Genomic DNA, 24,939 nt, shown 5'->3' with positions numbered 1-24,939 from the left:
TGAAGTCCTTTTCTGAAGCAACCAAACGCTGCGTGAAAACGTGACTCCAATCACCGGTGACGCAGCCATTCCAGCTTACGTCCTGGGAAGCGTGACATATGCTGTGCACGTTGCTAGCACACCTGCAAGCGCGGATCACATGTACCACTTGACATAAAGCCAGGCCGACATGAAGCCCCCTAGGCGGTCGAGTTCTCGTGCTGCTGTATGCCGGACCCGCGCCGCGACCCTGGCCGCCGCCGCACAGCATTTGTCGTCGAGCCGGGCCCGTCAGCGCAGTGGGCGGCGCTTGGGGCTGCAGTCCCCGTCGGGCGGCGCCCTCTGCCAGCCGCCAGTGGGCCCGCTGACGGCCCGCGGCCCGGTCGGCCGGCACTGCTATGCGCCGCGTTCGCCGCCTGACCTTGCTGGCTGGAGCGACTCTACTGACGGCCACCGGGCTCCTGCTGCGGAGCGCGGGCGACCAGCAGGACGACGGGCTGGCGGCCGGGGCCCTGCCGAGCGCTGCCGTCCCCCTGACCGGCTGCACGTGCCAGAGGCCCCTGCCGAGTGGCGCGCGCCGCGTCGTCTCTACCTGCGCCGGATTCGCCACGCTGCGTGGACCAGACCAATGGGTCGTCTCGTTCAGCTGGTTCGGAGGCGTCGACGGCGCGTACTTCGCCGGTATTGCGGCGAACGCCGCGCGCATGACGCGCGTCTATCCCGGCTGGGTGATGCGAGTGTACTACTCTGACCCGGATGGTCTGCTGCTGCCCAGCCTCTGTCCGCTGGCCTGCAGGTCAGTGCAGAGCAACCGTGAGCACGCTACCTGCCCGCACCAGCAGGTCAGTACACAGCGCACGTGAGCACGCTACCTGCTGGCGCCAGCAGGTTAGTACACAGCGCACGTGAGCACGCTACCTGCCCGCACCAGCAGGTTAGTGCACAGCGCACGTGAGCACGCTACATGCCCGCACCAGCAGGTCAGTATACAGCGCACGTGAGCAGGCCACCTGCCCGCACCAGCATGTCAGTACACAGCGCACGTGAGCACGCCACCTGCCCGCACCAGCAGGGACCCGCTGCACGCGGACTCCTGCAGCAGATCCACCTCCTTTTGTCATACAACCTCCCTTGTGACTGCAAGTCGCTACAGGGTGAGAAACGGCCTCGACTGGCATATGTGGAATCCAAAAACGACTTTGCACTGCGCCATTTTGATGGGGCCCAGCCAGTTGACGGCTAGAATTCCAATCCAGTTGTATCCATCCCAGTCCCCTTGTCAACCATCACTCCAATCAAATCTAATCCATCGATCACGTCATCAATCAAATCCTTTCAATCCAGTCTCGCAACCGGTGTACACCTTACTTGTACAAGACCTCAAGGGAGCGGTAATAGGCGTTAGTTGCAGGATATTTGCAACAATCCGACTTTGCCATGCATGATTAAAAGTTTGAGAGAAATGAAGCGCTTTGCTCCATATTTTAACTTTGATAAAAACGTAGACTCATCACTATTGCTGTTAGAACACGTCCCTGTTTTAGAGTCGGCTGGTAGCCCAACGTTCTTGTTCAAAAGAGAGCCACTGGCACTTAGCGAGGCGTTTAGGCCCGATACCATTCGCGACATTGTTGGGCAGCCAGCACAGATGTTGGGCAGACAGCTTCTCTTTTCTTCTCTCTGGGTACCTTCGGCCAACAAAGGGCGGTGAAAGGTGACGGATCCCTAGTGAACCGATGTACGCACGGGCACAGCATATGTGCTCTCTTTTATTCATCCTTAGCAGAGACGATACAAAATGCCGGCACATCGACGGCTAACATTGCAGGATGCCGCTGTACCAACCACACCACGGCTGCCACCCGAGACCCCTCCAGCCGCACCATGGCCGCCCACAGAGACCCCTCCAAGCGCGCACGTCTATCGGGGTTACGGTCGGCTAGCAGGCGATTTTGTTGGCGGGAGCATATTTGCAGCAGGCCGTTATCCGCTGCAGCCTTACAAGGGAGTTTTAGACGATGTTGGTGCTTCATATTGAATTCAAAATGTTGTGTGGGACATGCAACATGTCAAAGCATCTCATGAAAGTTGTGTGGAAAACTGTCGAAGCAGTTTTCATAGCAAAAATGTGCCGGAAAGGAGCGTATAAATGATGCATATTGCGTGTAGAATCGCGCAATAAAAGGTGGATAGTGAGTGAGCATGCTAGCTTTTTTACCATGGGACTGTGCGAGATAAAGATGGCAATCAACCGTCACTGGATATAATTAATAATGCACTGTCTTTTTTTGGAACTATTTTTACCCCGTTCATCCTTTGTCATTGATCTATCGGTTACACTGCGTTTGCGATACCCACGCACTTTCTGGCATGCAATCTCTTGACAGATGCCAGTTTTAGAATGTTGTGCCCTAAAGATTTGTTAGATAACCTCATGTCTGTAAAATGTGCGTGGTTTCAATGATTACCGTTCTCATGTAGTTGGGTTTTGATTAGAGCCAGTCCCTGCTTGACGACATATCAGTCCTATAAAATCATATGAAAAGACATTTACGGAGGTTGTTAAGCACATTTACGGGCAATATTCCGAACTTACATAAGACAGCACTTTTAGCCTTATTTCTGATCGCATAAACAGGAAGGGAGAGATTGCTGTACTAATATTTCAGCGTGCCTTTATCAAAACGATTATGAGTCTGACATAACACTCATAGCGCCATATGAGTAATCACCGTGAGACTCATAATCGTTTTGATAAATGAATGCGGTCGAAACATATATATATATATATATATATATATATATATATATATATATATATATATATACGTACATATAAATATGGTATATATATATATATACGTACATATAAATATTGTATATATATATATATATATATATATATATCCTTTCTTCTGCTTTCTCGACAACGAATGGGCTTGAAATACTGTCTTATGCTAACAGCATTTATGGGGACTGCGAGAGTCTCCATAGCAGTTCGATGAAGAGTCTATAGTGGAATGCCTCCGAAACGATCGCGAACTTACGGTGTCAGGGTGTCCGCTAGATACTGTATAGCGAAGGCCAAGACGCCGCGCCTGGTCAGGAGTGAACACAAGGTCGCTGAGGGTTGACACGGGCGGCCGACAGGCGAGCCCAGCCGTCCGGAGCAGCCAAAGAGCGAAAGGCACGAGACTTCACGATTATTCACCACGGGTCTGAACGCAGTCAAGGTCCGGTGAACCGGTCAGGCTACATGGAAACGCTGGAGGACGAAGGCAGCTGGAGGCTCCATGATGTGTCGGGAGTTCCCGGAATGCTTTTCATCCTCCACAAAGACATCTCGTCAACGGTTTCCAGAATTAGCCCTTGGCCGTTTCCCGCTGTTTGAAAGCTACGTTGAGGTGTTTAACAACCATTACAGTTGTCAGAGATACCAAAACTGCAAAGAAAGTAGGTAGGCCCTACGACGATCACTACCTCAAAACATACCAAGCGGCCTTCACTATTATGTGGCCTCGGCAAATGGGGTGCATTAGTCTCAAACGGTGTCAAATACTTCGCCAGGCACACAGAGCGCTCTGAAAATGACACAGGACAATGGGGACAAATTTAGCATGTGGAAGTGACCCAAACTTTGGTTCACGCAGCTGGTTTTGGTTTCTTAGTACTGTGGCAGACGGGCATCACGTGCCGTTCCGGGTATCCATTATGCATCTGCACATGGCGAGGTATTAATGCTTATGTACGCTGACGTTTTAATCGATCGTCTTTGTCCGTTCCTGGGCTTGCCATCCTTGCATCTGCAGCGAGACAAGGCATGCATTTCACATGACGGGCCTAGTGACCTTGTATAAATACAAGTCTTTCCTTAAGTCACTGCATAAGCAGACCGAGGCTAAAAAAACTGCCTGGCTAAATTGAAAACGGTGAAAATTGGCATCGGCATTAACACACCAGACCCAGGTTATGTTAGGAGCGGCTCGCCGTCATGCTGCACCGTGTCACTGCTTGACTTTACAGCGACTCTGGACATGCGCCCACGTCGAGGCCTTTGTTTTCAGGTACACACACCTGGACTTCTGTGAAGTGAGTGGAGCGGCTCAGCTGGCGAGCCAGCCGGGCGTGCTGTGGCGTTTTCTGCCGCTGACTGACCCAGCCGTGGAGCGGTTCATCAGTCGTGACCTTGACTCGCTGATAGGCCAGGTGAGCATCTCGCACCGCATGCGGTGAATAGTCAAGTGCATAGCTGCAGCTGGATCACATGTGATAGAGGCTAGAGACAAATGGATAATGTCAAGGAAGTGGGTGTGAAAGATGCATAACATATATATGCATATATGTTATATATTTTACATATGTATAAATAAATAAATATATATATATATATATATATATATATATATATATGTTCATTATTATGCACTTCAAGATGTTGTCATCATGCATACATCGTTATAAACATACACATTGCCAATACTGTCATGTGTTACTAGAGCACGTGTCCGGTAAGAGGGCTTGGCACCACTACAGCTCCCGGCCCTCGCGGTAGACATGCCGGGGATGTGCCTGCACATACACGGGCACAGGTCGACCCTGGCCCCATCACTGGCCCCGACTACGTACAGTATGGACGTGCGCCCCCTGGTCCCAAGTCTGGCGAGCCGGAGGTCACAAGTGTCACAGTTCGCTTGCGGTCGCGTGAGGCGTCGCTACTTTCACTTGCTGCCTCGCCCAGGTGCATGCGATGGTCATGCACGGTGCTCCGCCCACATTTTCTGGCCGTCAGGGTTGATCGAAAGGCACCGGTCATTTGGAAAACCTTGCGCAGTTGCTTTTTCAGTGTAAAACTTTGGGCGTAGCTATATTTACAGCCTGAACCAAAACGACGCAAACGTAACAGTGGGATGCGAAGGCGATAACAGAAACAAGTGTTGCCATGATGTATGAACGAAGATGGAAGAACGAAAGAAGATGCAGATTATGCAGAACATAAGCAGATGAGACGAGGCCACTTAAAAAGCATGAAATGAGCCTCATTGGTCTATCGACATTTCCGTCTTTTAGGAACACGAAGTAGGCTAGTGATAACGCTTGATTCACGCGTTAACTTACATATAGTTTGGCTGAGAAGTGGCCGGCGGTAAGTCGGCCCAGGACTCGCTATGTCGTGCCACGAAATCGGTGAAAAGGCGACGTTGGCTGCTTCTTGGTCGATTGCTGGCATCTCTATAGGGTGCGCAGTGCTGAGCTGTCTGGAGGATGTTTGATATGGCACATTTATTCACATTGTGCAGTTGGCAGCAATGTTTTGCATGCTTTGGTGACTGACATGTGACGTTAGTATCAATATGATCTACATACTCAATCGGCGAATCAATGATTTACGCTCGAGTGCACACGCCTTAGTTTGTGTAGCGACGCACATATTGTGATCTGATTACCAATATAGTACCTGATACAGCGCGCCAACTTCGATATATAGTACATGATACAGCGCGCGATATAAATACTCGCCAATTTCGCAATCAAAATGTGTTAATCCCGCGTGGTTGCGACCTCTGATGTCGAGACTTAGGCTCAGCTTCAATGAGTGCTATTCAGCTTTTCCCCAATTTTTTTAGCTATGCGTTTTACACTCCAACCGAATGGGGCAGGTAAATTTGAATCCCACTGCAATGGTGCAGGAATACGGTTGATCTGATAAAATGACTGCGATTGCTTTGTGTTGTAAACGACATGTTGTAAGCAGCCAGGCCTGTTGTTCCTGAAAGCTACCTACCGAAGTTATCACTGGCTGCTAGCACGGTAGTCTGCCGAGAGCGTGACAGCCGAGGCTGTTCGAGCCGGATTGCTCAAGCTGAAAACCTACTACTGTCCGTGAAAGACTGTCCCAGCCTCCACTTTCCCTCGTCACGCGCGACGGATGAGTGTTACTTGAACTATAGGACAATGTGGCCCGGCGCTGTCCGGCTGTCGCTTCTAAGTAGCAAATATTTTTGCAGCCACCGCCAGCGAATTCATCCATTTTTCACCAATAAGAAGCACGGTCCTTCCAAAATTCTGCTATGTTAACTATTAGTATTGGCATGCCATCTGTTGACCAGGCCGGTTTTATAAACAATTTAATATCACCACGATTTTGGCTCTCCCTCCTTGATTAGTATTGAAAATGTAAGGTTTTGAAATGCGAAAATCGTCGAAGACTGCAGGTCAAAAATAGGTCAGATCTTGACGACCCGATTTTGCAACAACACGGCACTCAGCACTAATGCACACGTCACTAATGGATTCTCATGGGATAAAAAGGACAACCGTTTGGCAAGGTGTGTGTTAGTGTGTGTAGACTGTCCCGAGCTCTCGTGCGCAGACCGCAGATACCCCGTTAGATCCCCTTCCCCCTCCCTGTCAGATCCCGCAGGTCAACCTAGCTGCATCGGTTAAAGGATTGCATCAGGTCTCAGCCAGAGCAGATGAAGACTTGAAGCCAACTTCACGGTGTAGGCAAATGTGTCGGCTGCGGCTCAGGGGGTGTAGATTCGCAAAGGGAGTCGGAAGGGGAAAAGCTAAACCATGACAAATTACAAAATCTTCCCGCGAAGTTCACTGACAACCGGGTTTCTTCCACGATTTAGCCCACTTTTCTCTCAAAGTTGGGCGGTTGAAGCACCCCCGTCCGTCCTGTTTGGGAAAAAGCATTCTCGCTAACGGATCTCGAACCCATTAGGTCTACAGGTGAGGCAATAATGGACCAAAAATCGGTCTGCGTCAACTGTTTCGAAGTAATTTGTGAATCTGAGACGCGGGGCTTGGATCGCAGAATAGGAGTGTCCAGCTAAAATGTTTACGTTCTTTCAACACTTTGTGCACTTTTGTCACAACCGAACATCATTGCAAATTCACCGCCATCATTAATAAAGATTTCGGATTTGACCACACGCGTAGTCAGACATTTCTTAAGCACTGTTATTTGCGAACCGGCATGCGAGTTTTACATTAGTGCGCCTCCTGCACATCTATCATGGCCTCGCTCGTCCTGCGCCGTACATGGCGTCCTACCAATAATTATAAAATGCGCGCTCCGGTGGGGGGCCGAGCTGTTTCCCCTCCCTCCCAGACTCTCAGAGGTTTCCAGAAGAATTTCCGAACGGCACGGCGTACACGCTTTAACTGTATACGGCTGTAGGAAATAGTATTGCAATCTTTTGGTAAAACCAACATCTAAATATGGCTGGTAAGGTCGCATGCATGGTCGTCATTCAAATCTTACCAATCGTTGGCCATGCGGTCTGTATGGGCTGTACAGATATTATCGTCGTGCCGTTCAGATCGCGTGTCTCTGAGCACGATTTTCAGTCAGGGTGAGAGTCTGTTGTGAGTGTGTACAGTGAGTGAATGAAATGAGTGCACATACATGCCTACGCACCCTGTGACTTTAATGTCTCCAGCCCTCCTACCTTTTGATATCGCGGGGAGCCAAATTGATCCCACCCCTACCCGAATGCGTCGCATTCAAGTACTTACCCTGGCGCGTGTTAACGTTGAACTGTTCTTGGTCCGCTGAGCTGTGTTTGATGCAATACACATTGCACATTTGCATACATTGCCTGCTTGCAAAGACACGTCGTATCATGCAAATTGTAATGCGCGAATGTCGTCATGCGACATCAGGTAAGGTCAAGCAAGCATTTCAACGGCCCATTCCCTCGCCAGTCGGTGGTAATGGATCACTATTGACGATGGGTCGCACTGTACAGATTGTGCATCGCATTGCCCTTGCCGAAAAGAAGCTATATTTTAACATCGCGTTTGTAAGCCGTTGAGTTCCGTTTAACCGTACCATATTTTTGCCGTTCGATTGTCTGCGCTCTATTTCGCTTTAATTCTACGGCCTGGAGTATCCGAGTCTCTCCAAATGAGCATCCACTCCAGTAATAGTCCAACTAAGCATGGGTGTTTGTTCTAATTGTAGCACAGACGTGGCCGTCAGCGGTGAGCCCATAGCGGCCGCCCTTAGCTTATAGGTTCAGGGAACTGGCCGGTAGAGCTGCCAGTTCCCTGTCCCCCCTCATCCCCCCCCCCCCCCCCCCCCCCCCCCAGTGCTCGGCGGGGATGTGGATACTCCCGGATATGGGCCTGCGGCTGACGTCATCATGCCACAATGCAGTGGCGATAATCAGGCCAGCTGCAGCCAGCCGGCTATATCCGCCGTCAGAGGTACATCGGCTGTGCGGGGGCGATGTTATATCCGCCGTCAGAGGTACATCGGCTGTGCGGAGACGATGTTAGGACATTTTCAACCAAAATATAGCCATGACTGGTGAATGATCAGGCTATTTTCCTCCCACAATTTCTTTGAGGGAAATGGTCCGTATCCATTTGGTACCAAGGTCACAGTAGGGATATCAGCGCTCTGTTCTGCGCCTACCTGAAGAATTAGATCCCGGGAAACACGATGCCTGATCGTAGGAGGTGATTCCATGATTCAGCGTAAGATGCATTAATTACTTTCGGATCGGAAAGTCCGTCGTTCCTGGAGCTATGGGAACGAAACTTCATTGCCCCCCCGGCAAGAACGAAGTCCTGCTGCTGACTACCTGCAGGCGTTGCTGGGCACGATGTCATAAGGCCGAACGGAGTGGTGTGATACGGTGCGGTCTGTTGCAGAGGGAAAGAGACGCCGTGCAAGAGTGGATCGAGTCGGGGAAAACCATCCATGTCATCAGAGATCACCCCCTGCATGCTGTCAGCATCCTGGCCGGCGCCTGGGGAGCCTGGAATAAACGCAGCGACATCTACCGGCCATTTCACGAACGTTTAGTGGCCGATTCCGACGTTGAGCACAAGGCATTTCGCTGGGGAGAGGATCAGGTGCGGCTCGAAGGGCTGGTGTACCGGCCAGCCGCCGCCGCCGGAGACGTACTCGAACACGACAGCTACTTCTGCGGCCAGTTCGGCGCGTTCCGACCGTTCCCCAGTCGCAGGGACCTTGGCACGTTCCCGCACTTTGTCGGCGATCGTGTGCTTCTCAGAGACTTTGAGCGAGAGCGCGTCACCCGAGAGGACTGGCTTTTCTACATCAGAAAATGTCCGCCGAAGTGCCGACCACCGCAACACGTCGATTGGCTGTGGTGCTGAAGAGCGAAGTTAAACTGTCATGCGATACCTGATGCTGGCTGCTTAACGATGTGATACCGACACGACTGGTCAACTCTATTGTCTCGGGGCTGGATAATAACTCATTTAGTGTCATCAGTGATAGATTGTAGACTTGCTTAGTGATGCGCGCCACTGGAGAGTATTGTGTCGGGTTATAGTTAAAGAAGTGACGACATTTTTCAAGGTAAGCATAGCATGTTAGCACTGAAAAGAAATTGTTCTACCCTCTTACCACCATTTCACCTGTCTATCCTGAGTTGACTGGCGTCTGACTACCCTCCCACTAATCAAACACGGGTGGAAAATGCTTGGCCAAACTGATAGAATGGCTGCATCGTTAGTTGTCAGTATCATGCCCAAGCCGACCTCGGCGACGTGTACACGATGCTGATGTTGTCCTCTGCTGGTAAAATGGCAATGCGATTGTGGTCCTGGCTACCACGCGTGTTCATTATTCTTCACAAATCGTGCTCCCAACAGAGCGTCTATTTCCGCCCTTCACCTGGCCCGTCTCGCCAACATTGCAATGTTCATACCTGGTGAGCGCGAATGTTATCTTTGATCCGTGCCACGCCAATGTCCATGTCGATGACCATTTGCCAATGCTTCAAACCTTTAGTCAACTATGCTATTTGAGCGCGAGTGCATCAGGTATAAATGGTCTCAATAAATGCGATGGTTGAATTTACTACAGCTATTGCGGAGCGTCATGTGCTCATTTTGGTTTCCTGGGCGTCGGGGACGCCATTTTGGGTGTCATAAGACAGTCGAAGGACACTGTGTCACTGATAAGACTATCGAAGGACACTGTGTCACTGATAAGACTATCGAAGGACACTGCGTCACTGATATCTGAAGTGCTCCGCATCTTAAGACGATCTAGAAAGCGTGCCAACAGAGGAACCGGCGGAAACCGTGGTAAGTCGTATGCCGTTGTGGTTGGGATATGCACATACCCAGGCCTGTGTTCGGGGGGATGGGAGTTACCGGCTACGCTGGTACCTCGCTTTGTCATTTGCAATCATGTGCATCTATCAAACGCGAAACTTAACTGGTAGTTGAGATGCCAAAACATCTTGAAAATTTGGTTACATGCACTGGGGGAAAAAGAGCATATTTTATACCTATTTTACAGCACAGTTAAAGACGGCAATGTGTCACTTCACATTTCAGGTACGTGATCTTACGATATCGAAATGCTTGACATATTTGGATTCTGTGTCGTTAGCCGCGCCTCCTAGCGGCCCCAGAGTACCCTGGCTTTACTAACAAGCACATTGGCATTGTTAAGGACGGCCTAATCTGTCCCAAATTATTATTTTCCCTCAGGTCTTAGTGACTTAATTTTTTCAGTCGTATACAAAGGGTGCGTGGTTACCCTTGAACGTTCCATTTGCACAAAACCATCTGTATGAGAAGTCTTCCCCAGACTGCATCACGCGGCCAGCAATACGATCTGTCGACATATATAATTTTACGTTTTAAGTACAAAAAATATATCACAGTCCTCATGAAGGTTACCTGCCCCCCTGAGGTCAGAACCCACGGAGCCCACGTTGGTGTTTGTGTGGTTCGTGACCCCTCCATCATCCGGTCGTCACATCCACGCTCATGGACAGAACTCTGTAGCGAAAGGAAAACGTGCGCTGCATAGACACGGTTCGTCCTGACCCACTCACCTCATCTAACCCATGTCTTTGCCCTCTTTTTAAAAAGGATTTTGTTTTGCCCAAGGGCGAAGGAACGGGGGGGGGGGGGAGGCAGTGCAGGCATCACGCTTTCTCTCCCCCAACTTAGAGGCCCTGTGGCTGGCCCATCCTGGAATGGCAAGCGATTCTGAACTGCAAACGGGTTGTGTAAGCTTTTATAGTTTATTCTGACCCCTAAAGGGCTCATTCTGACCTTTTTAGGATCCACTCTGACCTGCAGAGAGAGGAGAGAGAGAGAAGGAGAGAGAGAGAGAGAGAGAGAGAGGAGAGAGAGAGAGAGAGAGAGAGCGAGAGAGAGATAGAGAGATAGGAGAAGAGAGAGAGAGACGAGATATATAAGAGAGAGGAGAGAGAGAGAGAGAGAGAGAGAGAGAGGATAGAGGGAGAGAGAGAGAGAGGAAGAGAGAGAGAGAGAGAGAGAGAGAGAGAGAGAGAGAGAGAGAGATATAGAGAGAAGAGAGAGAGAGAGAGAGAAGAGAGAGAGAGAGAGAGAGAGAGAGAGAGAGAGAGAGAGAGGAGAGAGAGAGAGAGAGAGGAGAGAGGAGAGAGAGAGAGGAGAAGAGAGAGAGAGAAGAGAGAGAGAGAGAGAGAGAGAGAGAGAGAGAGAGAGAGAGAGAGAGAGAGAGAGAGAGAGAGAGGAGAGAGAGAGAGAGAGAGAGAGAGAGAGAGAGTGAGAGAGAGAGAGAGAGAGAGAGAGAGAGAGAGAGAGAGAGAGAGAGGAGAGAGAGAAGGAGAGAGAGAGAGAGAGAAGCGAGAGAGAGAGAGAGAAGTGTGTGTGTGTGTGAGGGAGAGAGAGAAAGAGAGAGAGAGAGAGAGAGAGAGAGAGAGGGGTATGTGCATGTGATATGTACCTATCTACTCTATATGTATCTACCTATATATATATATATATATATATATATATATATATATATATATATATATATATATATATATATATATATATATATATAATATATATATATATATATATATATATATATATATATATATATATATATATATATATATATGTATATATATATATATATATATATATATATATATATATATATATATATATATATATATATATATATGTACATATATATATATATATATATATATATATATATATATATATATATATATATATATATATATATATATATATATATATATATATATATATGGTAGCGCACACCTAAAGAAGCCGATCTTATTTGTTCTGAGGCATAGCGGCCGATTAGAAACAGCCTGCGCGTCTTGAATCCGAAGGCGGCTTCAAGTTGGTTGGTGTATGACGACCGCGGTATTGCTCTGTGGGTCTCTGCAGCGCGTTTGGTCCTCTGCGCTGTCTCGTGGGGAACGTGGTTCCCTGGCAGCGCCGTTGTGTTCTCGCGATAAAATCGTCCTGAATCTAATTGCGCTGGATGTATAAGAACAAGGAGAGTCATGCCTGGGGGGGGGGGGGGGACATCGACTGTCGACCCTCAGTTATTGTTCGATGCCGTGTGACGATAAGCCATTGGAAAACCGTTGTGTAGTTGAACATGAATAACACTGCAATCGTTTGTTCGCTTTGTTCGCTTCGTTCGCTTAAGATATAAAGCTGGCGGGCGAACGATCCAGATGGAGAGACAGTGGGGGTTTAAGATAGTTTGAGTTTAATATATAAAGCTGACCGGTGACCGATCCAGATGGAGAGACAGTGGTATGGTGTTGGTAACAGGCTGGTATGCCCTTGTCGTGAGAGTGGTACGTGGATGGTACAGGGGTGGTTTGCCCTCTGGTAGGTAAAACTAAGGGGATGATACAGAGTTAGTTTGTGAAACTGCAGAGGGGTCGTGCAAGCCTGGTAATGGTGTTCTAAGCGTGGTAGAAGGGGGTCAGGAGAGACCAGTCCCATGTAGCACCTGGGTGGTAGGCGTGTCGGTAACACCCGGTAATGTGGTTGTACAAAGCAGTCGCCAGTCTGTTACTAACAGAAGTAGTAAAGTGTCATGCCTGCCGCCGTGAGAGGCCCAAATCATCGCGAAAATCGACCCAACCACTTATTCACCACGGGGTTATCCATCTGACCTTGCTCTTAGGCGGTTTGTGAAGAAGTAACAGTTCTTGCTCGCGTGGCTGATACACATAACTGCGGCTAAGTGCTCCCGCTTCGCGTTTAGATGGCTCAGATATGACGAAAATGAATAGAACCGAAATTGATATAAAGCCCAAGATTTAGCTCTCAATTGCGCCACACGTGACCTTAGATCTAGGCTTGGTACGGGACGCGTAACATTGGGCGCCTTCCTATGTATCATGCTTGATCAGGGCGTAATGATTTCCCGCCATGAGATACGCTCTTAAATTAAATGCGTCGTGGGATGGTCAGATATTCCAAAGCAGCATTTTATGAATTTGACCTTAACCTGTGACGTTAATATACACTAAAACATATGTTTGTTGTGTGGTTTGAGACTGCATGTCACGACGCTGACGATAGCAATTTGAATCTGTGTGGCGTGCAGGGCCCAGTGTTAGCGCCCCTGGACCCGCCTTGGCGGCCGGACGCCTGGGGCGGTGACCCGTGTGACCGGCTCGCGGAGGAAATACACTCTGACCTGAGACGCGGACACGTGCGGGAGGGCGCCGGAAGACAGAGGTGGGGCAGAATGGCACAGACTTAACATTTGTCATTCGGCGCGGCCATTCTTGAGATAAGGAGTGGGGATGGTCAAATCACTTCAGTGATTTGATCAGCGCAGACATTTTGCAAACACATAAACACATTTGAAGATATTTATTTTTTGTCCTGTAGGTACGCAACTCACTCCATACTTAATCTCCTTCATATCCCATAATAACGTTCCTATATAGCCATACCCTATACTTGTACCCAAATTCATGGCGTTGGCTTTGGTGCGCAGACTCTCTGGCCATTGGCCCTTCAACTTGTGTGATTGGCAACCTTAACTAACACTGCGAATGTGTGGTAACTGTTGATTGGGTGGTTCTAGCTGGTTGTCATGAGCTGACTTTGGCTATGACTACTTTAAGCCTTCTGCTGAATGATTTGTCCTCGCCTATTGTGTAACACGGATCCTGCCGGGTCTGCACAACCTCTTCGTCCACTTATTTATGTCTGTTTGTTCTTATCTGGGGGTGCCGCAACCTGATTTTATATTTCTGGTGTTCACGTACGGATCAGTGCGTCGCTGGGATAGAGGGAGGGGCACTTCTGGTTGCTTGTTCTTGGGTAACGGCATAGGAATATCTGTCTCCGCCAGTCAGTGACCAATGACCGGTGAGGGGCCCAGTCAATGACCGGTTAAAACCAAGAAACAGACGCAGCAGGTCTTCGTGTTTTGTCTGGATTCATGATGGGTCCTGTGCCAGCCAGTACCGAGAACACGGCTCTTTCACACAAGAATCGCAAGAATGACCTGGGGGCGCACTTTTTCCAGGCTTCTTCGCAACAGCGCCGGAGTTTCGCGTAAGATCGTGTGTCTATAGCTCCTCGTACCAGAACTGCAGACAAGAAAGCCAGGCCCCTGTACTGCGGTCACGAGGCTCTGTCTACATGGTCTAACGTCTCCACAGAAAGCCAGGCCCCTGTACTGCGGTCACGAGGCTCTGTCTACATGGTCTAACGTCTCCATAGAAAGCCAGGCCCCTGTACTGCGGTCACGAGGCTCTGTCTACATGGTCTAACGTCTCCATAGAAAGCCAGGCCCCTGTACTGCGGTCACGAGGCTCTGTCTACATGGTCTAACGTCTCCATAGAAAGCCAGGCCCCTGTACTGCGGTCACGAGGCTCTGTCTACATGGTCTAACGTCTCCATTTGGTTACCTGCGCCAGTTTATACAAACATGTTTCTCAAAAGCAGTCACTATAGCTGTTTTAGATCACGCAGGAACCTCACATTTTGACACGTTGTGCGGAATTAATATCAGCAAATGCCACCCAAATTTCAGAGCAGTGTCTAACAGAACACGGGATACAGCTACATTACAATCCATGAAGCATTGTAGATAAATATGGTCACTGCATCAAAACATGGCCAAGCACGGTTGCGGGCGATGCCTGGAGGTCCTAAGCTCACGCCCAGCCGCGTTCAAGCACGGCCTAAAAATGAGAGGATGTACACCAGCTGCAGTCGGAGCTGGCTTTTAGCCAATGCGTCGAAATTCTAGTAGGAACAGGACCAGGACTGTGTGAACAGGACAACTGGGACGGGGCAGGAAAAATCGGGGCGGGATATGGGACAAACTCGGGCGAGAGAAATGGGACGAGACGGGACTGATACAGGACGAAGTAACACAGGATCGAATCGGAAGGAGATAGCACGGAAAGCGGGAAGAAGATGGCACAGACTATTTTTGGGACAGAATGGCGGGCGGTTTTGCTCTCCAGTCTCTCGTCCTTCATCTCCTGACCCGTTTTACGTTGGCATGCCGGGACTGGACGGCATGCTGCTCTGCCGTCTTTTACTTTGTTTCTGTCCGTCCCGATCCCCTTCGTCCCCGTCCCTGACCCGTTCTATCACGTGCTAGCTCTTTTCTGACCTGTCCGGTTCTAGTTCTCCTGCTTGTCTCGTGTGTACTCAATTTGCTTCAATACATGCACACCAGGGACGTAGATTCGCAACATGAGTTGGGGGTTTGACAGTGAAAAATGCCCGAGCCTGCACGCAAAATATGCCAACACACCGGTTTCTTCCTGAATTTGCCCACTTTCTTCCCAAAGTTCGGGGGCGGCTGAAGCACAGCTGAGGGGAAGGGGGGGGGGGGGAGAGGGGCTGAAGCCCCGCTCCAAGGGTTTTGATTTACCGGATATGATCAGTGACAGAAACTGACACTTTTGCGAACCAACGGATAACAAAATTGCAAAAATACAACCAAATTTCAAAAAACCAGACCATATTACAACAGTCTGTTGCAGCTACACGAAACACAAGGCCTAGTATTGGTCTGTACGCGTTAAGACGTGCAGTGTAGGCATGTGTAGAACACATGTCAAAACGTTGACGTTTCGCTGAATAAGCAAGTTGAGACATAAGGTGCCGCCAATCACAGTAGCTTAAATGAGAATAGTTTTTAGCGGGTGCCAGAAAAGTACTACAAACTATACTACATCAGTGCCGACGTCACAGATCATCGGCGGCACAGTGCTCTTTCAACGCCTCTCAGATCAGCGTTTTTTCACAGGTCTTTCAGGTAAGGTTCACTTCACATACTTAACAGTATAAAATACCAAAAAAGTAGGTTCATTACTAGTCGAAAGGATCGTGGCTGGCCACAGCATCTTGCGACGAACGTGATTCGTCTGCTACGCTGCGTTTTAAATCGTCGTTAAAATCATTTGATAAAGGGCTTTTCCTGCATAATTTGACCCAAAAAAATGGCAGAGTTTTTCCGATTAGCTAGGTGTCCCGGTTTTTCTTAGGACTTTCCAGAACTAAACAAGGGACAACATCACAAGGTCATGCCGGGCACCAGAACCCGGGACTACTCTCCCCGTTGCTGCGATGAAACGGCCCGGCATCCATCCATCGCACAGGTTGCCGATATGCCAGTTGAGCCAAGGCCACCGCTGTCACGGACATGACACTAAGGACTCGGTGCACCTGAGGAGTCTGGGGGTAGGGCCGGTGAGGAGGCTCACCAATCGTTCAAGTGTATTGAATGCGTATTGTGTAGTGGTGAAATAAAGATACCCATCGCTGGGGTTTACTTTGCTTCCTGTGATTTCTCTGGACAAAAATGAGCCAGATTAACTTAACGTAACTTCAACAATGCCCTCTCTCTTGCTTTGCACCGGACAGCATAAGCCGGTTTAAAGTCGTCCTTGCCTGGCCTTATGGTGGAAGTAATTATCCCCCCCTCCCTTCAGAGACGGGTTTAGCCGGTCGAAGGAGAAAAGAGGCTTTGCATTGGCCCACCAAAAAAGGAAAGTCATTTGAGGCAGGTTGGCTCGAACGCTCACCACGCAGTAATGAACTGGGTTCACTTTGGCCTGCTGTTGGCTGTGGCCGTTATGGGAGAAGCTGACTGGCTAGAATAATGGAGCTAGCCGTCGGCTTCTTAATGTAATAATGTTAAAAACCCTGCCGATCTAGGACGATTGTTGTTTGTGGATACCGGAGCCGTAGCTTCAGAGGTAAACGAGGGACGTTGGAGCGACACATGTCGAGGAGTCATCCAGGGCTTCCTGCTGCTGGGAGGCACGCCAACTTTTGGGTAAGAGGCTGAACACTTCTGATGTAAGCCTCTCACATCGCCAGCTGCACCTCGTATAGCGTACTGATCGGTGGACACGCGTGAGGTAATACGTTTTTTATTGCTATCATATTGCATGTAAAGCTAAATGAAGGTGCCAGAAGTGTTCAAAGTGGCGTGTGCATCTGTTGTTACCAGTATTGCATGACTATTGCAATAAATAATTGGGATCATGTATGGAAGTGACAATTCTGCACCGGTAATGATAAGGAGAAAGAAGTAAAGATCGCCTACACTCCCAGCCAATTGTACGATGACGTCACAAGTTCTCGGGTGCTTGTAAAACCCTCTTATTGGTAAATGTGGGGCTACAGAGATGCGACTTTGGAAAATACGTAGCGGGAAGGGACGGAAAAGGGGAGGGGGCAGGAAACAAAAGGACTCAGCCTGTCTCTGAAATGCGTTTAAAACAGTTTTCCCCACAGATTTGACGCACTTCCTTTCCAGTGCTGGGAGCGGGGGTGTAGTTTCTCAAAATTAGTTTGGGTCTGAATCCTAACAATGGTGACTGAAAAAAGTGCAAAAAACTGATTCCTTAAAATAGGAAACTACACCCATGGTTAGGAGGCACAGTCCTCTCTCCCTAACTGAATAGGACACCATGCACGCCTCAAGGCTGGTTATGTTAAGCATGCCTTTATCTGATAATTTGATCGGTTTAGTCTTAACCCCCAGTGTTTGATGGCCGGTGTTAAGTGCAAATGAACCTCTGGAACAAAAAAAAGTTTGATGGTTGTGCAGCAGTGCATTAAGTTTGCCTTTGTTTTGTGGTTTATTGCAATTAGAGCTATATTGCAGCAGTTTCTGAAAGATTTGACTCCAGGTGACAATTAAGACGGTTCTTAATTTGTTCGGTAACAGGAAAGGCACTTTTCTCACCCCTGCTCCCTCCCGAACTGAAAAGGACACCACACCCCTGGTTCACACTCATATTAGTCTCCAAAGGATCTGAGGTTATGCGAAGGCACTTAAACGTTATGACACTGCGTTGTTAAGTGCTATCGCCATTTTCCTGACATCTTGACCTGTTTCTGACCAAGGCCCTATAACAACTCTCTGACTACCTCGTTTATCATCGGGAAGTCTCGTGACTTTCTCTTGTTGGCTGCCCCGGATGGCTGAGCTCGCCTGTCGGCCGCCCCGTGTTAATCCTAAGCGACCTTTTGTCCATTCCTGACCGTGCCCGGCGTCTCGGCCTTTCCTTTTCAGCATCTCGTGGTCATCCGGAAGTTCGCAATCGTCTCGGAAGCGTGCCACTGTAATTTTTCCCGAACTGCTAAGGAGACTCTCCAGTCCCCCGAAAAAATTCATATGACCTTACAGGATATATGTGTCGTCAGATATGAATTGTCGCTGGTTACAATCCCGCTGCTCGAGAAAACTAGCTGTCTAAATTACGTTAGCGGACGCTTTAGTGCGTCTGTCGGGCTTGCTCTCTTTTTTCACGTTTGACTTCGATGCCTCCACCTCTCAGCCTCTCGCCTGTAAGGATGAAACCAAATCTGTCACACCCGTCTGTACGTTGAAAAGACGAGAGGGATGCAAGAGCGCTTCAGTCACTTCGAAAAATCAAGATTCGTGGCGAAGTGACAGATTTACTGCGGTCACTCACTGCCACGGTCTGTCCCCCCCCCCCACACACACACTTTCAGTGAGGGTTGGAGAGGGGGGTGAGGTTTTGAGTTGCCATAAACAGTCGATTCTGTATGCCGCGCCCAAGCTCCCCATCCATCTTGGAGCCAAACTGGGGACGGCCCAATACTGTCCCGCGAGTTGGTCACTGCCAGGGCTGCCTCGGTGTTATACGGGGAGAACGATACCTTCCACATTGTCAGATGTAGCCGGGGAGACCACTCCCTGGCATGACCGCGGTCCACTGCCGCCGCTCCTTGACCTCTTAAGCCGCTGCGCGCGGCCCGGTGCCCAAGCGGAGGCCTGCGAAGAGTACCCAGCCGCAGTGCGAGTGGCAAGCCTCTAGATGCGTATGGGTCCGACCCCCCCCCCCCCCCCTCCCCCTGCGTCACCAGATGCAAGGCCCTACAGGGCCGCGCAAGATTTCAAATAGTTCAGGACACTGCTTCCAAGTTGATCTCAGTTAACCGTGAAAATTCAACAACGCTGCCCCAATTAAAGCAAGTGCGAGACATGCTTGTATTCCTGTGGATCTGGCAAGCACTACTGCATACCAGCGCAAATTTCACTTTCCAAGCTTGCGTCGCCGTCGACCGAGGGCCGGGGAGTATCGATTCCAGCGGAGAAACGCCAACCCTCTACATTGGCACGACTCGTGCAAGTATGCTATATGAGCAAGTTGGGCCATAATATGCTGTCAAACATAGTAGCTTTAATCAGAATAGCTTTAAGCAGGTGACAGAGCTGTACTACATATTATACTTTATCGGCGCTGACGTCACAGATCACCGGTAACACAGTGCTTTTCCAATGCCCCTCAGATCAATGCTTTTCTCAGATGTTTCGGCCAAGACCCACTTCACATACTAAACAGCATAATATACCGAATCACAAGGCGTATTACTAGTCGTAAGCGTCGTGGCTGGCCACAGCATCTTGCGATGGATATGATCAGTTTGCTACGCGGCGTTTTAAAACGTCGTGCGACTTCAGACAGATGGGTGCAAATGCTCGCCGCGCGGTAATGCAGTGGGTTCAGTGCAAAGCTATGAGCTGATGTTGGTTGTGTTCATGTCGTGAGGAGTTGACTGGCTAGAAGAACGGACTTTTTTACTTTCGTATCTGTACCACCAACGGAGGGAAGAGCTACGCTTGCTGCAGGGTTCGTGTACCGTCGTGCTGGGGAAATGCTGCGAGGCATCAGCCGACTTTGTGACGTCACTGACATCCGTTTTGTATCAACCGCGCGCCACTGCTCTGACGGATCATCGCAGTATGCAACGTCACGGGTTGAGTTTTTACGGGCTCTTTTGGACCGACTGATGGCCATGAGGCATCAGTCAGCAATATGACGTCACTGGTTTTCGACTTAGTGGGTGACGTCATTGGTCAAAGCTATGTATGGGTTTGTTTAGACCGACTTAGGTCATAAGACATTAGCTAACGATATGACGTCACTGATATTCGACTTACCTCAAGCGCAATACGCCATGTTCGATCTTCACCGGTCGTACCTGTCTACTGCAAGTATTCGCGTGCTGAATAATGGCTGTGCCAAATCAACTGAATGCGTGACGTCAGTGGCCATGTATTTTTAGGCCTCTCTCGGGCCGTCCACAGGCCATAGAGCATCAGCTGACGACATGACGCCACTGGTATTCGAGAGGGTTTCGGGGCGCATCGACTGCTGTAGGTCATGCAGCAAGCTGGCATTCGATTCAACCTCAAGCGCAACAGGCCATGTATCTTTACTTTTCGTGCCTGTCTTCTGCCAGCATTCGCGTGCTGAATGAAGGGTCTGCCGAATCAACTGAGTGTGTTACGTCATCGATCATGAGTTAATACGGGTTCACTTTGACCACCCAAGGCCGCGAAGCATCATATCCCGTGAAACATTACCGGATGATACGACGCCACTGGTATTCGACGAAACATCAGGCTCAACAGGCAATGCTCCATCTTTACCTTTCGTACCTGTCTACTGCAAGTATTGGTGTGCTGATTGGAGGCTTTGCCGAATCACCTAAGCATGTGACGTCACTGGCCATGAGTTTAAAGGCTCTTTTGGGCCTATTTAAGGCTCTAAGGCATCAGCCTGACGATATGACGTCACTGGTATTAGACTCAACCTCAGGGACAATTTGTCATGTTCCATCTTCACCTTTCACACTGGTCTACTGTAATCGAACGACGGCTCACGCTCAGGTGATTCGGCAGAGCTTTCTTTCAGCACACCAGTGCTTGGTGTGCGGGTATGAAAGGTTAAGGTGGAACATGGGCTGTTGCGCCTGATGTTTAGTTGAATACCAGTGACGTCATATCCAGTGATACTTTCTGGCCTTGGCGAACCTAAGTAAATTCGTAGGAATCATGATCAGTGACGTCACACACCCAGCTGATTCGGCAGAGCCTTCATTCAGCACGCCAACACTCACAACACACGGGTACGAAAGGTAAAGATGGAACATGGCCTGCTGTGCTTGATGTCTAGTTGAATGCCAGTGACGCCATATCGTCCGGTGATGGTTCACGGGTATGATGCATGATGGCCTTGGGGCCCAAGGGAACTCGTACAAAGCCGTTATCAGTGACGTCACATTATCAGGTGATTCGGCAGAATCGTTGCTCAGCACGCAAATGCTTGCAGTAAGACAGGTGCAAAGGTAAAGATGGATCATGGCCTGTCGCGTCTGATGTTTTGTCAAACACCAGTGGCGTTGTATTGTCAGTTAATGCTTTACAGCATTCATTCGGCCCAAAAGAGACCTGAAAACTCACAACCAGGGACGTCACACGCTCAGTCGAATGCCAGTGATGTAACACCGTCTGGTAATGCCTTACAGCCTTCAGTCGGCCCAAGAGCCCAGTGACGTCACATTATCGGCTGGTGTTTCACATCCTTAATGCGGCGCTACAGTACTCACACCCTGCAACCAGCGTCCTCTTCCCTCCATCGGCGAGACAGGTACGAAAGTAACATTTTACCCAAGAACATGGCTAATCGTCACTTTTTTAAGTTACGGCGTCAAAAGATTGTAGGTCCGCTGGTCAAGAAGGTTTGTAGTTTGTGAATACCTGAGCTGAAGCTGCAGAGTTAAACGGAGGACGTTGGAGCGATTCATGCCAAGGATCCATTCGTGGTTTCCTACTGCTGAGAATAGCGTCTTTGGGTGAGAGCCCTGGCATCGCTGGTGTAGGCCTCTCATGTTGGCCGTTGTATGGCAGAGTTAGCGTACTGATCGGTGGACACGCATGGGATAAAGCACTTGTAATTATCATCATTTTGCAGATAAAGCTGAATAAAGGTGTTAGAGGTCTTCAAAGACATTTTTTTTCACTATTGATAACAATATCCCACGGGTTTTGCTGCAAAAAGTCGTGATAATGTCGGGGAGAGCGCGTTCTGCACTGGCAACGATAAAGCAAAGATAGTGGAGTTCGCCAACGCTTCCAGTTGATTGTACGATGACGTCACAAAACCAAAATTCATTATCTCCGGGTTTTTGCAGAACCACGTGATTGGTCAATGAAGGGCAGCAGGGATGCAGTTTTTCCAAACACGCAAGGATGAGAGAGGGAAGGGGAGCAGGGTGCAGAATAAAAAATGACTGAAAAAAATCCGAAATCCACTTAAATTAGTTTTCTCCACTGATTTGACGCACTTTCTTTTCACAGTCGCCAGCAGTGGTGCAGTTTCTCAGAATTAGTTTTGGGAGGCTCAACACAAGAATTATGAGTAAAGAAACATAATGGATGGAAATGCCAACTAAACATACGAAACTTCGTCACTGGTTAGAAGGTACAGTACCCCTCCCCTCAACTAAAAATCTAAAAGCCACTAGGATGGTCATGCCTTCATCTCGCGATTTTATTACTTCAGTCTCAACCACCATTCAGTGTTTGATGGCTAACAAATGATACTTTAGTGCAAGGCGGCTACGCCAAGTTTCATTTAATTTGTCTTTGTTTTATGTTTTATCACAATTAGGGGTGTATTGCAATGGTTTCTGAAAGATTTGGCTCCAGGTGACAATTTAGACGGTTCCAAATTATTTCGGTGACAGAAAAGACACTTTTCACCCCTGCAGCCACGCATGAAGGCAGATCACCAGTCAACGCCACAGAGACTCCACCGTCACTCCGCGCGCACCGGCATGGCCCTGCCCCACCCAGCTGGCTAGCGGCGCGCCCACGCGTCCCGCAGCATCTTCCAAACTGTACGGCTGAGGAGACCGCAGAGACGTCAGAGAACCTCGGCCGGCGTTGGGGAGACCACGAAGACGTCCGGGGCCATTGGCTAGAGCGAGCCTCGAGCCGCCGGCTAGCCGTACAGTTCACAGCGGAGCTCCTGTATGCACTCGTTGATGGCGCCGATGATGTCAGCGTGGTGCTTCCGCCGCTGGCGGAGAGCGTGCTCTCTGACGGCGTCCTGGGGGTTCTGGTGCACTTGGAACGCCAGCAGCTGCATCTCGCACGTCTGAACACGAACAAGTACAACGGCTGTGTCACAAAGGGGGCCAGCTCTGCGGGTTGATGTGCCACTTTGTCACTCCACTGTGCTGAAGCAAAATGAGAATGTTAAAGCGGTTCTGTAATGCCGTGCATGTGAAGTAAATGCCGCCCCTAACAAGACATCTACAAAGTAAATGAGGACACCTGGACTCTTCTAAATCCGAGTCGCAGTTCACTGCAGCTGCACACGACATCTATGTGATACGCATGGTACAACATTATGTTTAGACATGTATAATGCGCCTGGTATTTGTATCGAAGTTGACATGACCGAACAGATCATGTCTCCAGCTTACAATGTAATGTGCTGGCTTCGAACGCAGTTGACAAGCAGTCCCCCCCCCCTTATTTGACACTAAAGGCACTGGTTACGCACCAGGTGCAGCTTCTCCCGCTCCAGATCCTGTATGCGCTGCACGGCCGACACACACTCGGACACCGATGGCTCGCCGCGCATGCGCGTGAGCAGCGCCAGGACGCGGTTGCTGATGGAGGAGAAGTCTTCGGTGGCTATGGCCACCGCGGCCTGGTAGGCCGGGAGGGCGGCTGCAGACTCAGCGGCGTCAGATGATGTCAGCAGCAGACGCCGGTGGCCGCTGAGAACGGGCGGGGGGGGGGATGGAAGGGCGGTCAGACCGGCCCGCAAAGGGGCAAGAAGAGCAGGCGGCCCGGACGGCCCGAGAGCCAAGGGTGTCGAGGAAACGAAACTCTAAACATCAAAATTGAATGAAATCAACATTGAATAAAATCAGATCTAAGCTGTATCAAATTATCAAGTGCCGAGGTAACTCTGTCTTCGTTTCGGTGGAACATGGCGGTGCAAGAAGCTGTCGGAGCCGGGAATTGGACACTGCACATTGGGTCATTGCCAGTGATGAAAGTGGATAACGACGTGCGCAGATCAAGCTGAAGGTAGATCATATAACTGGTCAGTCTTTTCGGAGATGCGTGTAAATTCAACTCTACCACCTCCAACGACAAAAGTTGCAGCTAGAGCGACAGAACCTCTTCGACAGGAATCGGTGACGATTCATTAGCACGCTAACAACGGCACGATGAGGCGAACGAACAGGCGGCACGACGCCCAGCTAAAACAAAACATTTCCGACAGATGGATCATGACGGTGAAGTAAAAGAATGCGCATCAACATGCCAACATGGAAACGGAAAGATTTGGTCGCAATTGCATGGTGTAGACGAAGTAAAACTCCTGTTTAACGCAACGCTCTTCCATCCACAGCCCACCTTTCAAGGGTTTTGTAGACTCGAACCCTTTCTTCATGTAGCCTGAAAAACGTTTCGACAGTATCTTTTGCTTCTTCCGTCAGCATTGCAGTTATCTGGTTTGAACTCGCCAGCGACCTGCACAGAGAGCAGCGAGCAGGTGACACCGGCGAGTCTACGACTCGCGGTTACGTACCCTTGTGGAAATTTCAATAGCAGACTACACGTTTGCCTTCGGATGGATGTCCCCCATTGTCTTGAAAGGATGTGGGCCGTAGGAATTCGTATGTAACCAGAAGTTCTGAAGGTGGTGTGAAAGGCAACGCAAAATGAACTGGCTAGAGTAGAGGCTAGGTGCCAGACTGGATGTGGCATATGCATAGCGTACACAGCCGTATAAGTACCACAACGCATGTAATCAGACGAATATGTTCTCTCCATGGTTTGAGTCGATATTGGTGTGAAAAATCAAGTC

At 49.4% G+C, this 24,939-nt stretch overlaps 1 protein-coding gene and 1 long non-coding RNA gene across 4 annotated transcripts; both read left to right on the top strand.

The window, feature by feature from the left end:
* The first annotated feature begins 377 nt into the window (after positions 1 to 377).
* On the top strand, positions 378 to 9,826 carry LOC119092579 (uncharacterized). Its single transcript, XM_037215535.1, has 3 exons — positions 378 to 775; positions 4,044 to 4,185; positions 8,647 to 9,826. The coding sequence occupies exons 1-3, from the start codon at positions 378 to 380 to the stop codon at positions 9,115 to 9,117; spliced, it is 1,011 nt and encodes a 336-aa protein (XP_037071430.1). The 3' UTR covers positions 9,118 to 9,826.
* A 9,294-nt stretch (positions 9,827 to 19,120) lies between these two features.
* On the top strand, positions 19,121 to 23,355 carry LOC119091434 (uncharacterized). 3 transcript variants are annotated; one of them, XR_005093419.1, is made up of 3 exons: positions 19,121 to 21,693; positions 22,404 to 22,527; positions 22,817 to 23,355. It is a non-coding gene; the product is annotated as an uncharacterized LOC119091434 (long non-coding RNA). The 3 variants fall into 3 exon arrangements; XR_005093418.1 differs by having other exon boundaries at positions 19,121 to 21,784; XR_005093417.1 differs by having other exon boundaries at positions 19,121 to 22,527.
* Positions 23,356 to 24,939: the final 1,584 nt, after the last annotated feature.

This window comes from Pollicipes pollicipes, unplaced genomic scaffold (assembly GCF_011947565.3).
Source record: "Pollicipes pollicipes isolate AB1234 unplaced genomic scaffold, Ppol_2.1 Scaffold_3447;HRSCAF=4054_pilon_pilon_pilon, whole genome shotgun sequence".
NCBI classification, from domain to species: domain Eukaryota; kingdom Metazoa; phylum Arthropoda; class Thecostraca; order Pollicipedomorpha; family Pollicipedidae; genus Pollicipes; species Pollicipes pollicipes.
Note: the sequence above shows the minus strand (reverse complement) of the source record. Positions and strands in the feature narration are given on the sequence as shown.